The following is a 15371-nucleotide window of genomic DNA, read 5'->3' as shown; positions in this document are numbered from 1 at the left end:
CAATTTACTTCTTCTCAAGTCACGACATGTCCTATGTTATGTGTATTGAATTTATATGCAGAAAATTGTTCCTTGTCTGTAAAAGAGAAAAAAAAAATGGTGGATTTGTGTTTACTGCAAGCCAGACAGTCTACTGCTTTATATTGGAAAAAGGCTGATTGCCCCTCTCTTGGACTATGGCTGAGAAATCTGTCATCTTGTTTGGCTCTTGAAAAGCTTACATATATAACAAAGAAGAAATCATCTGAATTTGCGAACATCTGGGAGGTGTTTCTGAATTTTCTTAAAAGTGGAAATATTGAAGATGCATTAGATGTGTGAAGTTTTATATGTAGGAAGAATCTAGCTAATTTTGTAACTTACTATTTTGTATTTCTATATGCCTGCCTGGGGTTTGGTTGGGGATTGAAATGTTTTTGTCCTAAAAATGTGAAAACTCAATAAAGACATGTTAAACAAAAAAAAGAAACATACAAAAATAAATTCAAATTTACACATAAAAATAAACAATTACATCCAATACATATCAAAACTTTACAACACAAATCAAACCAAATACATTTATGTGTGGTGTTGTAGTTCTTTATTACACTAGTCCAAATATAATTTGCTGTATTACAACTACAAATGAGACCAACATGCAATAGCCAATCAGCTATCAGTTATTGGCAGGAATCTCTCTCGGATTGTACCACAGAAGTAAAATGGATTTAACTTTTTAGCTATGGGGAAGTGCAAGTTTAGCTTTAAAATACTGAATATTGGGCTTGGCTAAGGCCAGTTGCTAACAACTGGAAAAAAAAAATTCTCCCCCTGTGGAAGTTACTGCGTCTTCAGACAGAATCGCAGTAGCAGAATACAGGTCGAACTACCTTTTTTCTATATATAATGTTGTTAATAATAATATAGGTCGAGCTAGCTGACCACCAGCTTTCAAGATACTTTTAAAATGTTTTTTTTTTTTTTTTTTTTTTACTTGCTCGACCGAACAAACAGCCTGATTAAAACTGAAGTGACAAAAATAACCAGCGAAGCATTGAAACACAAGAAAGTTTAATATTTTAATACATTTATTATGTAAACGGCAATTGATAATGGATAGTGTATTTCTGGTCTCTTTGAGAGAGACTTCAAAACAAATGAGCGTAACAGCACTCTAATGAAACTCTAAAGAAACACACTGAGGTAAAAATGGAAAATGTATAGTTTATTTATAACATGATATAGTTCAGTAATATAAGGGAGCTTTTTAATTCTCACGATTACAAATGTTACATTAATTTTAGTTCAATAAACAAGTAGTTAGTCAAGTAGTTACTTACATTTTAGACAAAATATTTACTGTTTTGTTCTGTTTCACCAACGAAAATAGTTCCAGACAAGGATCACAGCAGAAGTATAGTATCGTTTTGCTGGAATCAGTTGAAATAACTCAATAACTGAGTACAATAACTCGCTCATTAAGTGACTTACCGCCACCTGCTGGTAGTTTATTATGTTTAAAAGTATGCATCCCCACCCCAACATTTATCATTTATATATATGTATTTAAAACATTAATCTCATAACATAATTTATTGCACTTTTAATTTTGCAGTGTAGATAATGTAATCTGACTGTTATTAGCCATATAGAATTTATTGATAAATTGTAATAATTTCAAAAGTTAAAAAAAGGCCTTTATAAAGGTAAATCAAATATGCAGATTTAAGATGTAAAGGCTAATAGCACTGATGAAAATATTGCTTCAGAATAAATTGTTTACATCACCAGATATCTCTAGTGGTACTTGTATGGGGATATTTTGTGTGGAATAGTTATCTGCTGATATGAAAAGTTCACTGTATATCATAGTAATAAATTTAATTTATGACAGCCATGAAACTTTGTTTACTTTTTACATTAAACACATTATTACACATATGCATGTAATGCGTATTTCCGTTACATGTTTAGGTCTTAAATTTTATATAAGGTGGTATTGAAAAGGTCTTAAAAAGTCTTAAATTTCACTTGTTCATATCTGCAGAAACCCTGATAATAGACATCAGTGTGTAAACGTGACTTTTATTTTGGTCTGGCGTGTAGTGTCATAAAGCTGCGCCCTTTCTAGCCTGCATTTGTTGTGATTCTGCTGAAGAAAGGTTTGTAGTTTTGCGATCCGCCGTAAAACAAGAACAAGAAAGGTTTGTGGTTTTTAAATCAATACAAACTGTTCTGTAAATTAATACGTTTTCATAAAATTATCAATCTTATATATAACGTTGTAATACTTTGTCCAACTTTATTTTTGTGAGTAAAGCGCGTCCTCATATTAATAACAGAAAAGGTGCGTCTCATTTCGCTCACTAAATGTGAATCAGTACAACCTTCAAATACGAAAAAGATGTGAGAGAAACTAACTGAAAAGCAGAATAATCATTCAGGGCTGCCAACTGTCAGGCATTCAGCGTCAGATTCACGCAATTGACACTGTAAAAAACTGTAATAATAAGATATTAGCAACAGATTTGGTAAAGGCTCCAAAAGTTTGTATTTACATAAATAGCGCTGAGCAATGTGGCTAATCACAGACATATCTATTGATTTCTTGAACACCTGTGATTGGCCATTACTAGTTAGTCTGCTTTCACACTTGCCAGTCCTCTGCAAATAAGAGGTACATTGATTATAAAGGAACTTTGTGAGATTGTCAGATTGAATTTAAGTAACACGTTTTAGTGCTTATCTAGGAAGGGCTATTTGCGCACTTCTAGGCATTTTCGAATGGGAGAAAAATATAATTTCCCAGAACAAAGGTTTAAGCAATGCAGAATAAAAGATTAATAGATAAATATTTAATTTTCATTTTTAAAATGCGCTTGCAACTATTTATAAAATTATGACTAGCCTAAATATTGCAATTCTTTCACTGTACATGAATTTACATTATTTTATAATAAAAACACATGTGCATAGTATTTTTGTTTGAATTGTGATTAAAATGCAGTGTTCTAATTTTCAGTTTTTTATTAAATATGTTTAGTTGTTGTAGTAGCAGCAATTGTGAAAACAGATTCATGGCCAGGAAAAATATTTTTGGCCGGTAAATTTTCTCAAAAAGTTATAGGCCCTGCTTGCAAATGTAGAAACTAGGACAAAAGTATTGTAAAGGTACAATAATATACATGTGAATAGCAAAATTTTTAATTTTGAACTCTCAAAGTACACTAGATTAATTTAACTGTAAAATGAATTCTCACTCCAAGCTGAACTCAAAAGTTGGCAGCCCTGATAATCTGAACAGAATCATTTGTAAAATGATTCAGTGATTCGAAGCGCTCGAATCAGCTCATGCTGAAGACAAATGAGAACAATAAACACAAACATGTATAATGATAACTTTTACAAACCGCAGATGTGTTTATTAAATAGCATGTACAAGTAATTGAATGCCATATATAAAACAAATCATAAATGCCTAATATTAACTTTAATTTATGTTTTAATTGTTTATATTTTGTCATGTAGGGCCATTAACTATCAAGTCAGTGTGCTGACTTCTGAGCTAGGGAGCTAATTGAGATGCACCCAGAGATTTAGTTTGCATTTATTTTCGAAAATAATTTATCCACAGGACAGTGTCCGAACACACCGACATAATGGCGTTAATTAAAGAGGAGAGTGAAGACATGACGATTGAAGAAACATTCGGAGTCAAACATGAAGATAATGAGGAACAAACAAAGATGGTGTTTATTAAAGAGGAAAGTGAAGACATGAAGTTTGAAGCAGCATTCAGAGTCAAACATGAAGATACTGAGGAACAAACAGGTTGGTCTATATTCTCCAAGCTGAACTCTCTCATTTGATCTTTATTAAAATGTGCAGCTGTACAGAAATTAATATTTATGAAGAATGTCACACAAGTGTCGTAATTAAAGCGGTTTGTCGACAGACATGTTGCGATCATACAACCAGACAAATCTTGAAGCTCAAGCTGCCTTCAAGTGCAGCCGAGAATATCCTGCTTTCACATTGTGCATTTGTTATTATAACATTATGCATTTAAGTTGTACTGTAACAAAAATACAGAATTGGCCTGAACACAAAAAACTTTTTTTTTTTTTTTTTTTTGGTAATTTTAAAACATTCATTCCTATCACTTAATTATGCAACAGAATCTGTTGTGACAACACTGATAGCACACACACATCTGGGAGATGTTTATTTCACGTCTGCATTTACATCTGGAAGAGTGTTTGTTCATGTGCAATATGTCTATAGGACGTTTTGTATTAGATGTCAAATAGATGTCTTTGTGACTTAAAATGTATGTGAAACTGACATCCTACACACATCTGTCAGATGTTTGTACATAGCAGATGCTTTCCAGATCAAACAATGCAAAAATATGACTAGAGACAGAAATCTTTTGAATATCTATTTCTTGCAAGAAATCTGGGCTGTACCATTAATCGAAATACATCTTTGATAAGAGAAAATGATTATTGCGCACCATTAATTATGCCCAGGGCCTAAAATTAACACTCGCCATGCGCCAAATGTGAGTAAAAAGAAGGTGTTGGCGACTCGAGTATATGTAACGCTGTCAGTTGGCGGGTAAAACTTTTACAAAATATAACAATGCAATGCAGTAAAAACTTTTTTTAAAGATATTTATCGTTTCTTATTAATAATAAATGACAAGCAATAGCAAAAACAATAACAAAAAACAAATTAAATTAACAGTACTTACATTTTTCAGGTAGGTTTACCTAATTTTTGGAATATTTGGAAATTTTCGGCATCATTTAGTCTTTATCTGGCAGTTTGCGCGCAATAAAGTGTAAAACATTACTCAATTCTGTAGTTGCGTGCTGTTTCAGATTCTGCTTTATGTGAGCGTTCAAAGTCCCTTTCAAACTGTTAAGATGGCGGCAATATTTGCAATGCCTCCTGGCAGCTCATCCAAGACTTAAGCCTATCTAAGTGAATGGGTAACTTGCAATTAAATGACATTTCAAATCAGCGACAAAATCTGAAATGAACTGTGCCATGAATGTTGTTTCTTATGCTTAAATAGCTTTAAAAAAAAAGTGTATTTCTCAGGCTAGAGAGAGAGGCTGTGCAGAGAATGGAAACTAAAGTGTGCTATAGGTGAACAGAAAAAACCCCCTGAAAATACGCTGCTATTTTTGCTCATAAAGGTAAGAGTAATACATCATTTAAAACTGTAAATGGTCTGCTTTTTTGTGTGCACTCGCAATATCAACAAAACGGTGTGCTTTTGTAAAATAAAGAAGATACTGTGGATGCGCTTTCTGCCATCTCTGTCTCTGAACAGAAGCGCTTCACAAAAATGAACCGAAACTCAGCGAATACTTAATAAATGTGTGTGTGTATGTATGTGTATATATATATATATATATATATATATATATATGAGGAGCTCTTTTCCAAAACGCTATAAATCCATTTGAATAGTTTTCAGAAAAATAAATTTTTTTGCCTAAACCCATATATTTTGTTTATATTCAATTTATCCTGTTAAAATGGTCTGTTGGCTCATTCTGAACAAGTTAAACAATGATTGTTAAATGAAACAACAATATTGTCGTTCATACATTCAAAGTTTATTTTTATTTTTTTCAAAACGCTACAGATCCATTCTTTTTTTCTAAAACATTGCTCGTTTATGTCTTAAAAAATTAAGAGAACATGCAACATATGACATAAGGGACTCATACTATAAATTAATAAATCTTTATTTTTAATGTCAGTCTTTTCGTTTGTTTACTTTCAGAGGCTGCCTTTCCACTTGCGTTATGTCCAGGAGAAGTATGGTCCAGTCCTTGTAAACCTTGTTTGGTCTTTCATAAAACTAAATGTATTATCAGGTCGTCTGGTGACAGCTTTTAGTTTGCGTGTTTTAGTTTGAAAACTCCGGTGTTGCGTTTCATTGTAAATGGACCAAAACTTTTGGAGAATTTTGAAAACGAAAGCGTGGCTGTCCACATTCTCTCTGCGTATCCTTGACGACCGACAGTGAATGAATGAATGATGCATTTATATAGCGCTTTCATTGTGTATTGCCGTACACCCAAAGCGCTTTACAATCATATGGGGGATCTCTCCTCAACCATCACCAGTGTGCAGCATCCACTTGGATGATGCGTCGGCAGCCACAGTACAACGGCGCCGGTGCGCTCACCACACACCAGCTACAGGTGGAGAGAGGAGAGAGTTATGGAGCCAATTCAATGAATGAATGGGGATTATTAGGAGGCCATGATTGACTAGGGCCAGTGGAGGGAATTTGGCCAGGACACCGGGGTTACACCCCTACTCTTTACGAGAAGTGCCATGGGATTTTTAATGACCACAGAGAGTCAGGACCTCGGTTTAACGTCTCATCCGAAGGACGGTGCCTTTTTACAGTATAGTGTCCCCGTCACTATACTGGGGCATTAGGACCCACACAGACCACAAGGTGAGCACCCCCTGCTGGCCTCACTAACACCTCTTCCAGCAGCAACCTAGTTTTCCCAGGAGGTCTCCCATCCAGGTACTGACCAGGCTCAGCCCTGCTTAGCTTCAGTGAGCAACCAGTCTTGGGCTGCAGGGTGATATGGCTGTGGCAGTGTAAACAATCACATCTTGATCGTTGCTGTACCCATAGATATGTATAAGTAGATTCCCCTTTCGACCGCTTCAAGCATGTCCTTCATCTAAACAATAGGGAATCTACCTATACAAGCTACTCGCTAATGTAGACGAGGATCCTTTTCATTTTAAAACGCCGTTTTAAAACGAAAACGCACAAGTAAACATGCAGGGCTTGAGTGACGAACCTTCTTTTTTGTTTTGTCTTTGTCTAATCTGCGTTTTCTAACCACAGGTGCAGTTATCACTGCCTCATCCAGGCCATCAAAATTGTTAATCGAGTTTAAAGCTCTCATTTTGAAGACGTAACATCTCTCGCTTCAGAGCGCCGCCATGTTAGATTGCGTCGAACGCTCGCCGAATTCTTATTGGTCGAGAGGATATATCGCATTTAGATTAAAAACAGGTTTGGCGCTTATAGCGTTTTGGAAAGAAACTGCATCTTGCAGTACATTTTAAACAAGGAAATAAAGCGATTTGGCATGAAACATTTATGGAGTCGTGAATAGGTTCAGTACACTGCAAAATGGCATAATTAACTCATTTTATTTAAATTTGCCGTTTATCGCGTTTTGGAAAAGAGCTCTTCATATATATATATATATATATATATATATATATATATATATATATATATATATATATATATAATTTTTTTTTAATTGCTACTTTAAAACAGAATAGTTGAAATCTAAAACAAAAACTCTTTCATTATGTAATCTGTAAAATGCATGTCTCTCTATAGTCGCGTCCAATGAGCTGGTGAGTCGGCCATTGTCAACTTCATCTTTGTGACACTGACTCTGAAAACATCTGCTAATGTAGATAACTGATAAAACAATAGAGTTTGTAGGCGCACCAGCCTAACTCGCTCGTCTCTCTACTGGGTCTTTTACTCTCTGCATTAATCCTATAACTGCCAGTGCAGCAAAATATACAGCAATTTCACAATGATTATGAAGTCTGTATGCTACACTACACTCTTCATTATTATTAAATGAAGTAATTAGAACAAAAACAATCTATATTAAATCAACACGTTCTTAGGAAATAGTGGTTTCACAGCTAATTATCAGCTATTTCAGCTAGACTGGAGCTGTACTAGGTATACACCACATGTTAGCACAAAAAACTAGATATTTTGAGCGCTCAATTGAGAATACACACATAACATATTAATCGTACTTACAGGTTGTGGTTCGGAGATGTTAGTCCAAATAAAGAAGATTACAGTCCAAAGGCCCTGCTGAAAAAAAACAGCTAAAACCAGTCTAGGCTGGTTGGCTGGTTTAAGATGGCCAGGTTGGAAAAGTGTCCAAAACCAAGTCACAAGTCAAATCTCAAGTCACAGTTTAGACAAATCAAGCAAGTCAAGTCAAGGGTTCACCCTAAGCAAGTCAAGTCGAGTCCTGATAAGTTTCAAGCCAAGTCAAGTCAAGTTGCAGTACTAAAATAAACAAAGGTAATATTTTCGATACATGTTTATTTTTGCACAGAAAAGATTTAATATATACATATATTATGTATCTTATTCACATTGCTATATTTGAATTATATGCATATCTGTGCTACATTAATACTGAAAATAAAAGCACACAACATTTTGTTGTTATTGTGAGTGTACACAAAAAAAGGTAGACACTTAACTGATTTGAACGATGAAATTATTCTTGTCAGTATGACCAAAAAGTTTTGAAAGAGTTTAAGGGCAAGTGATCGCACCGACGCGTTCATCTTCATCTGTGATTTTCATGCAGTATACGCGAGCTGCCATTCAACTACCACACGAAGTCAGTTCATACAAACACTTGAAAATGCGCACATTTAATATAGACATTATAGCTACATGTAATATCGAGAAGCCCCTTCATTTTAAGATGCACCCAACATTAAAATTCGGGCTACGCCACTGTTATAGCCATCTACGTTACTTATGAGACGTAACGTTAGATCATCACATTTCTGATAAAAAAAAAATTATGACAAACAGAAACAATTAATTTATTACATTAGTAATATCGTTTTATCAAATTGACTATAAAGAAATGACTTTCTTACCTTTCCTTGTGGTTCTTGAAATGCCGGATGAAATTTGACGTTGTGGTTGTCGTGTCGGCTATTCTTGCGTTGCATTCTCTGCATCTGGCAAATCTTTTTTTATTGGTACGGTCCATTTCAAAGTCCTTATAGCCAAACGTGACTATTTGTGAAGCTCGACTATTGTCTGCCATGTTTGGCGCAGTTTGAGTTGTGCAGCGTTAAAGGCACAGGCGCCAATTATGGTGCTGCTGAGTCACAATATTTTTTAAAACGAATTATATTTAAAAGTCCAAGTCATTGTCGAGTCTTCCACTTTAAGTTAAGTCTCAAGTCACTTGCTCTCAAGTCAAAGTCAAGGTAAGTAATTTTCTTACTTCAATCAAGCAAGTCACAAGTCCTGAAAATTGTGACTCGAGTTAGACTCAAGTCATGTGACTCGAGTCCCCCATCTCTGCCCTTACGATTCTCCTGCGGTCTTTTATCCAATCTCTCCATGCCAATTACTGCAATCAGACACAGGTGTTTTCTATCTTCCACTTAATCTCCATAGACAGCAAGGGTCCTTCCACGTTCAAGTGTGACATCAGTGGTTCAATCATGATTTTATGAAGCTACAAGAATATTTTTGTGTGCAAAGAAAACAAAAATAACTATTCAACAATTCTCTACATCACTCTAGTGCCATTTTGGAGAGTATCGCGACATATGCACGTTTTCCTATGCATGTAAACAATCCATATGCGTCTTTCTGTTGACGTAGAACACTCATGCGCCATGCTTTGTTTACGTTCAGAGATAAGCACTCATGCAATGTGAAACTCAAAACACCGAAATGGTGCTATAGAGTGATGCAGACATTTTCTTTACCACAAAAAGTACTCTGATAGCTTCATAAAATTATGATTGAACCACTGATGTCACATTGATTATTTCAAGGATGTCCTTACTTTCTTTCTGGACCTTAAATGTGGAAGGACCCTTGCTGTCTATGGAGGGTCAGAAAGCTCTCAGATTTCATCCAAAATATCTTAATTTGTGTTCTGAAGAAGGTCTTACAGGTTTGGAACAACATGAGGCTGAGTAATTAATGACAGAATTTTCAATTTTGAGGGAACTAACCCTTTAAGGCTAATCAATGTCTTTAGAAGCCTTCACAAACTTCTAGCATATTTATTTGGGCAAGTTGGAGCTAAACATTGTAGGACACCATCACAAGTTTGGACACTCTGGTGTAGGATAGATGCATTGTGTACCTACATGTTTTGATGTTGATTGCTATGTGCCATAAAACTGGGGTTAACTTTTTTGGTTTGTTTGTTTTTCCACCTTAGACCTAATGCCACTGAAGGAGGAGAGGGAAGTACTGAATGAAATTGAAGAGCAAGATCAATATGAGAATCTTCATGGTTTCACAACTGGAAAAAAATCTTTTTCTTCCTTACAATCTGAAAAGACTTCTACACGAAAAAGAGCACAAAAGACAGAAACTATGAGTTATTGCATTTGCTTTGAGTGTGGAAAGAGTTTCAGTCATAAAGGAAACCTTAAAAGGCACATGAAAATTCACAATAGAGAGAAGCCTAACAGATCCCCTCAGTGTGGACAGAGTTTCAATCAAAATGGAAATCATGACGTCCACAGGCACACTGACACTATGGAGAGCCTTTTTACCTGCAAACTGTGTGGAAACAGTTTCACTTGTAAAGAAAGCCTTAACAAGCACAAAAAAATTCACACTGGAGAGAAGCCTTACACATGCTGTCAGTGTGGAAAGAGTTTCGATCAACAGGGAAACCTTACAGTCCACATGAGAGTTCACACTGGAGACAAGCCTTTCACCTGCGAACAGTGTGGAAAAAGTTTCAGTAGACATAAGAATCTTGAAGTCCACATGAGAATCCACACAGGAGAGAAACCTTTTGCCTGCAAACAGTGTGGAAAGAGTTTCAGTCAACTTGTACATCTTGAAGCTCACATGAGAATTCACACTGGAGAGAAGCCTTTTGCCTGCAAACAGTGTGGAAAAAGTTTCAGTCAACTTGTACATCTTGAAGCTCACATGAGAATCCACACCGGAGAGAAACCTTTTGCATGCAAACAGTGTGGAAAAAGTTTTGGTCAACTTGTACATCTTGAATCTCACATGAGAATTCACACTGGAGAGAAGCCTTTCACTTGCGAACAATGTGGCAAGAGTTTTAGTCAACCTGGAAACCTTAATTACCATAGAAGAATTCACACTGGAGAGAAGCCCTTCACCTGCCAATGGTGTGGAAAGGGTTTCAGTCTACCTGGAAACCTTAATCACCACTTGAGAGTTCACACTGAAAATAAGCAAACAAATACAAACAACATTAAACTGATTCTAATTGAGTAACTACATTGTTGTCTGTTTGCAACTGAATTGATGACATTTTAAACAGATGAACCTCACAGTTATTGATCTGAACTGACTTGAGCTGAATAATGACACTCTTGTCTTTTATACCTGCTTTACAACAGAATCTGAATTGCCTTCATTGATTCTGCAATTTTCCGGTTTATCACTATGAAGTGATTTGACACAATCTGTATTAAATTAAGCATTACAGAAATAAAGCTTACTTTGATTGACTTAAGATAAAAGCTATAAATGCTAGAGGGAATTATTTAAAAAGCTCCCAAAACCATGATATATTCTTTTCATTTATCTCTTGGGGGTAAAAAGAAGAACAACCTTGATATCTTTAATATTGAGTTAGGCCATGTGAAAGATTTTCTTAATTCCTGACTTAGAAAATAATGTGTTTGAGAAATTCTAATGTAAAGAAAAGCTTATAATTAAGGCGAGACACTGCAGGTGAATAGGGTAAAAAAGCTTTTCTAACCCCTAACCCTAACCCAGTTGATTGATTACATTGATAATTGCAGACATTTTTTGTATTACAAAACTGTTAGGTTTAAATATGGAAATGAGCCATTATTTAATGAAATCTGTGCAAATTTGCAATTTCTAGTACAAAAATCTAACAACTGGATGAAGTCTGTTTCAAAATACTTTTTACATATTAGAGTCAGTTTTACAGAGGGAATTTTGAAACTCATTTTTTCACTCCATAATTCAGAAAATACTCAGAACAAGCAGAAAATAATATACACTGCTCAAAAAAATAAAGGGAACACTTAAAAAACACAATCTAACTCCAAGTCAATCACACTTCTGTGAAATCAAAGTGCCCACTTAGGAAGCAACACTGATTGATAATCAATTTCACATGCTGTTGTGAAACGGAATAGACAACAGGTGGAAATTATAGGCAATTAGCAAGACACCCCCAATAAAGGAGTGGTTCTGCAAGTGGTGACCACAGGCCACTTCTCAGTTCCTATGCTTTCTGGCTGATGTTTTGGTCACCTTTGAATGCTGGCGGTGCTTTCACTCTATTGGTAGCATGTGACGGAGTCTACAACCCACACAAGTGGCTCAGTTAGTGCAACTCATCCAGGATGGCACATCAATGCGAGCTGTGGCAAGAAGGTTTGCTGTGTCTGTCAGCGTAGTGTCCAGAGCATGGAGGCGCTACCAGGAGACCAGCCAGTACATCAGTAGATGTGGAGGAGGCCGTAGGAGGGCAACAACCCAGCAGCAGGACCGCTACCTCCACCTTTGTGCAAGGAGAAACAGGAGGAACACTGCCAGAGCCCTGCAAAACAACCTCCAGCAGGCCACAAATGTGCATGTTTCTGCTCAAACGGTCAGAAACAGACTCCATGAGGGTGGTATGAGAGCCCGACGTCCACAGGTGGGGGTTGTGCTTGCAGCCCAACACCTGGCAGGACGTTTGGCATTTGCCAAAAAACACCAAGATTGGCAAATTCGCCACTGGCGCCCTGTGCTCTTCACAGATGAAAGCAGGTTCACACTGAGCACATGACAGATTTGACAGAGTCTGGTGATGCAGTGGAGAACATTCTGCTGCTGCAACATCCTCCAGCATGACCGGTTTGGCAGTGGGTCATTAATGGTGTGGGGTGGCATTACTTTGGAAGTCCTCCATGTGCTCGCCAGAGGTAGCCTGACTGCCATTCCGAGATGAGATCCTCAGACCCCTTGTGAGACTATATGCCGGTGCGGTTGGCTCTGGGTTCCTCCTAATGCAAGACAATGCTAGACCTCATGTGGCTCAAGTGTGTCAGCAGTTCCAGGAAGACGAAGGCATTGATGCTATGGACTGGCCCGCCTGTTCCCCAAACCTGAATCCAATTGAGCACATCTGGGACATCATGTCTCGGTCCATCCACCAACGCCACGTTGCACCACAGACTGTCCGGGAGTTGGCGGATGCTTTAGTCCAGGTCTGGGAGGAGATCCCTCAGGAGACCATGATCCGCCACCTCATCAGGAGCATGCCCAGGCATTGTAGGGAGGTCATACAGGCATGTGGAGTCCACACACTCTACTGAGCCTAATTTTGACTTGTTTTAAGGACATTACATCAAAGTTGGCTCAGCCTGTAGTGTGTTTTTCCACTTCAATTTTGAGTGTGACTCCAAATCCAGACCTCCATGGGTTAATACATTTGATTTTCATTGATCATTTTTGTGTGATTTTGTTGTCAGCACATTCAACTATGTACAGAACAAAGTATTTAATAAGAATATTTCATTCATTCAGATCTAGGATGTGTTATTTTAATGTTCCCTTTATTTTTTTGAGCAGGATCTTCGGCTCTCCGCCTCGGGCTCCACCGCCACCTGCTCCGCCTTTGTTGGTTGGCCCCCTGGAGTCGCCAGCCCTTTCTCCACCATGGCTCCTCCCTCCGTCGGCTCCACCATGGGTCTCCATCATGGCTGCGGTCTGGGTCTCGCTTGACTCCTCCTGCTTCGGATCCCTCCTGTCTCCTCCTTGGCTCCTCCCACCATCGTCACCTCCCTGGACTGTTCTGTCTCCTCCTTGGCTCCTCCCACCATCGTCACCACCCTAGACTCTGTTATTTGTCTTCCTCCCTGGAGTCCGTCCTCCACCTAAGCCTCGTCCTGTATAGACTCTGTTCTACCAGCCATTACACCTTCTCAATGGTGCCTTCCTCCTTTTCTATTTACAGCATGGGGATATGCCTTCCGGGAGGGGGGTGCAATGTCACAGAAATGTCAGTCAGTGTGCTTTGGTTTCTCCCTTTGTCTCCCCCCGTTGTTCTGTTTACTTTGGTTTATCCCTTATCAGCGTCATTGTATTCACCTTTCTGTGTTAATCAGTGTCCTGTAACGATGGTTGCCTCCCCAAAAAAGCGATTCATTTATAAAATAAAATAAAAATTATTTTGAAGGCAGGAATCGAACCCGGGTCACCCGTGTGATGACGCTGTGTCCAAACCGTTAGACCACATTTCTTTGTTAGTGACATTAGCACTCAAACTTTACTTGATTTACAAACAAAACCTCAAAAGAAAGTTATGTTTAATGTTATGTTGGTGCACAGTAAATTATTTTTGAGATTAGTAGATTTTTTTTCTTACCCCATTGGCAGATTATTTTGCTTGTTTCAAGCAAAAATGTACTTAATATTGACTTTTTTTTCTGAAAACAAGAATAATTTTTACTCATCTAGAAAATCCTTCTTGATTTAAGAGTTTTTATATATTTTGGCTGGAAACAAGACAAAAAAATCTAAGCTAGAAAAGCATTTTTTGCAGTGTAAACTTCATTATATTCATGTACTCCGGTTCTCCTCCTCCATCTCCACTCCTCAACCAGCCAGATTGTGACAACATTGAAAATACAGCAAAACTGCCCACCTAAAATAAAGTGTGGAAGCATTGTTGATACTCATTATTTCCTCCTGTGTACTTGCACTGAAATGACTCAAGAACTAATGTGTACTTACACTGAAATTACACAAAAACTGATCACCTAAAATAAAGTGTGGAACCATTGTGGTTACTCAAGAACTAATGTGTACTTGCACTGAAATTACTCAAGAACTAATATGTACTTACACTGAAATTACACAAAAACTGATCACCTAAAATAAAGTGTGGAACCATTTTTGGTACTCATGAATTAATGTGTACTTGCACTGAAATTACTCAAGAACTAATGTGTACTTACATTGAAAATACACCAAAACTGTCCACCTAAAATAAAGTGTGGAACCATTGTTGGTACTCATGAACTAATGTGTACTTGCACTGAAATTACTCAATAACTAATGTGTACTTACACTGAAATTACACAAAAACTGATCACCTAAAATAAAGTGTGGAACCATTGTTGGTACTCAGGAACTAATGTGTACTTGCACTGAAATTACTCAAGAACTAATGTGTACTTACATTGAAAATACACCAAAACTGCCCACCTAAAATAAAGTGTGGAACCATTGTTGATACTCAGGAACCAATGTGTACTTACACTAAAATTACTCAGGAATTAATGTGTACTTACACTGAAATTACACAAAAACTGACCACCTAAAATAAAGTGTGGAACCATTGGTGATACTCAGGACGAAATAATCTGTACTTGCACTGAAATTACTCAAAAACTGCCCACCTAAAACAATTGTGGAACCATTGTTGATACTCGGGAACTAATGTGTACTTACGCTGAAAATAAACGGAAAAATGTCCATCTGTTGTAAAAGGCGGGTCCATCAGGTCATTAATTACATGCAGAATAAAATTATGGTATTCTTATTGAAACTTGCT

At 37.1% G+C, this 15371-nt stretch overlaps 1 protein-coding gene across 2 annotated transcripts; it reads left to right on the top strand.

The window, feature by feature from the left end:
• Positions 1 to 2118: 2118 nt before the first annotated feature.
• Positions 2119 to 14709, top strand: LOC141341100 (uncharacterized). Of its 2 annotated transcripts, XR_012356619.1 has the most exons (4): positions 2119 to 2186; positions 3617 to 3813; positions 10017 to 13234; positions 13385 to 14709. XR_012356619.1 is itself a non-coding variant. In XM_073846246.1 (3 exons), exons 2-3 carry the CDS (start codon positions 3642 to 3644, stop codon positions 11060 to 11062), a joined length of 1218 nt encoding a protein of 405 aa, XP_073702347.1. In that variant the 5' UTR covers positions 2119 to 2186; positions 3617 to 3641; the 3' UTR covers positions 11063 to 14709. The 2 variants fall into 2 exon arrangements, 1 of the variants encoding a protein (XP_073702347.1); XM_073846246.1 differs by having other exon boundaries at positions 10017 to 14709.
• The last annotated feature ends 662 nt before the right edge of the window (positions 14710 to 15371 follow it).

This window comes from Garra rufa, chromosome 8 (genome assembly GCF_049309525.1).
Source record: "Garra rufa chromosome 8, GarRuf1.0, whole genome shotgun sequence".
Classification (NCBI taxonomy): Eukaryota; Metazoa; Chordata; class Actinopteri; order Cypriniformes; family Cyprinidae; genus Garra; species Garra rufa.
This window is presented reverse-complemented; position numbering and strand designations above follow the sequence as displayed.

Bases quoted from the DNA above. Each gene is read 5' to 3' on its own strand.
- LOC141341100 (XM_073846246.1), top strand. From the start codon at position 3,642: ATGGCGTTAATTAAAGAGGAGAGTGAAGACATGACGATTGAAGAAACA. The intron at 3,814-10,016 runs GTTGGTCTATAT...TTTCCACCTTAG, and splicing joins AGATACTGAGGAACAAACAG to ACCTAATGCCACTGAAGGAG.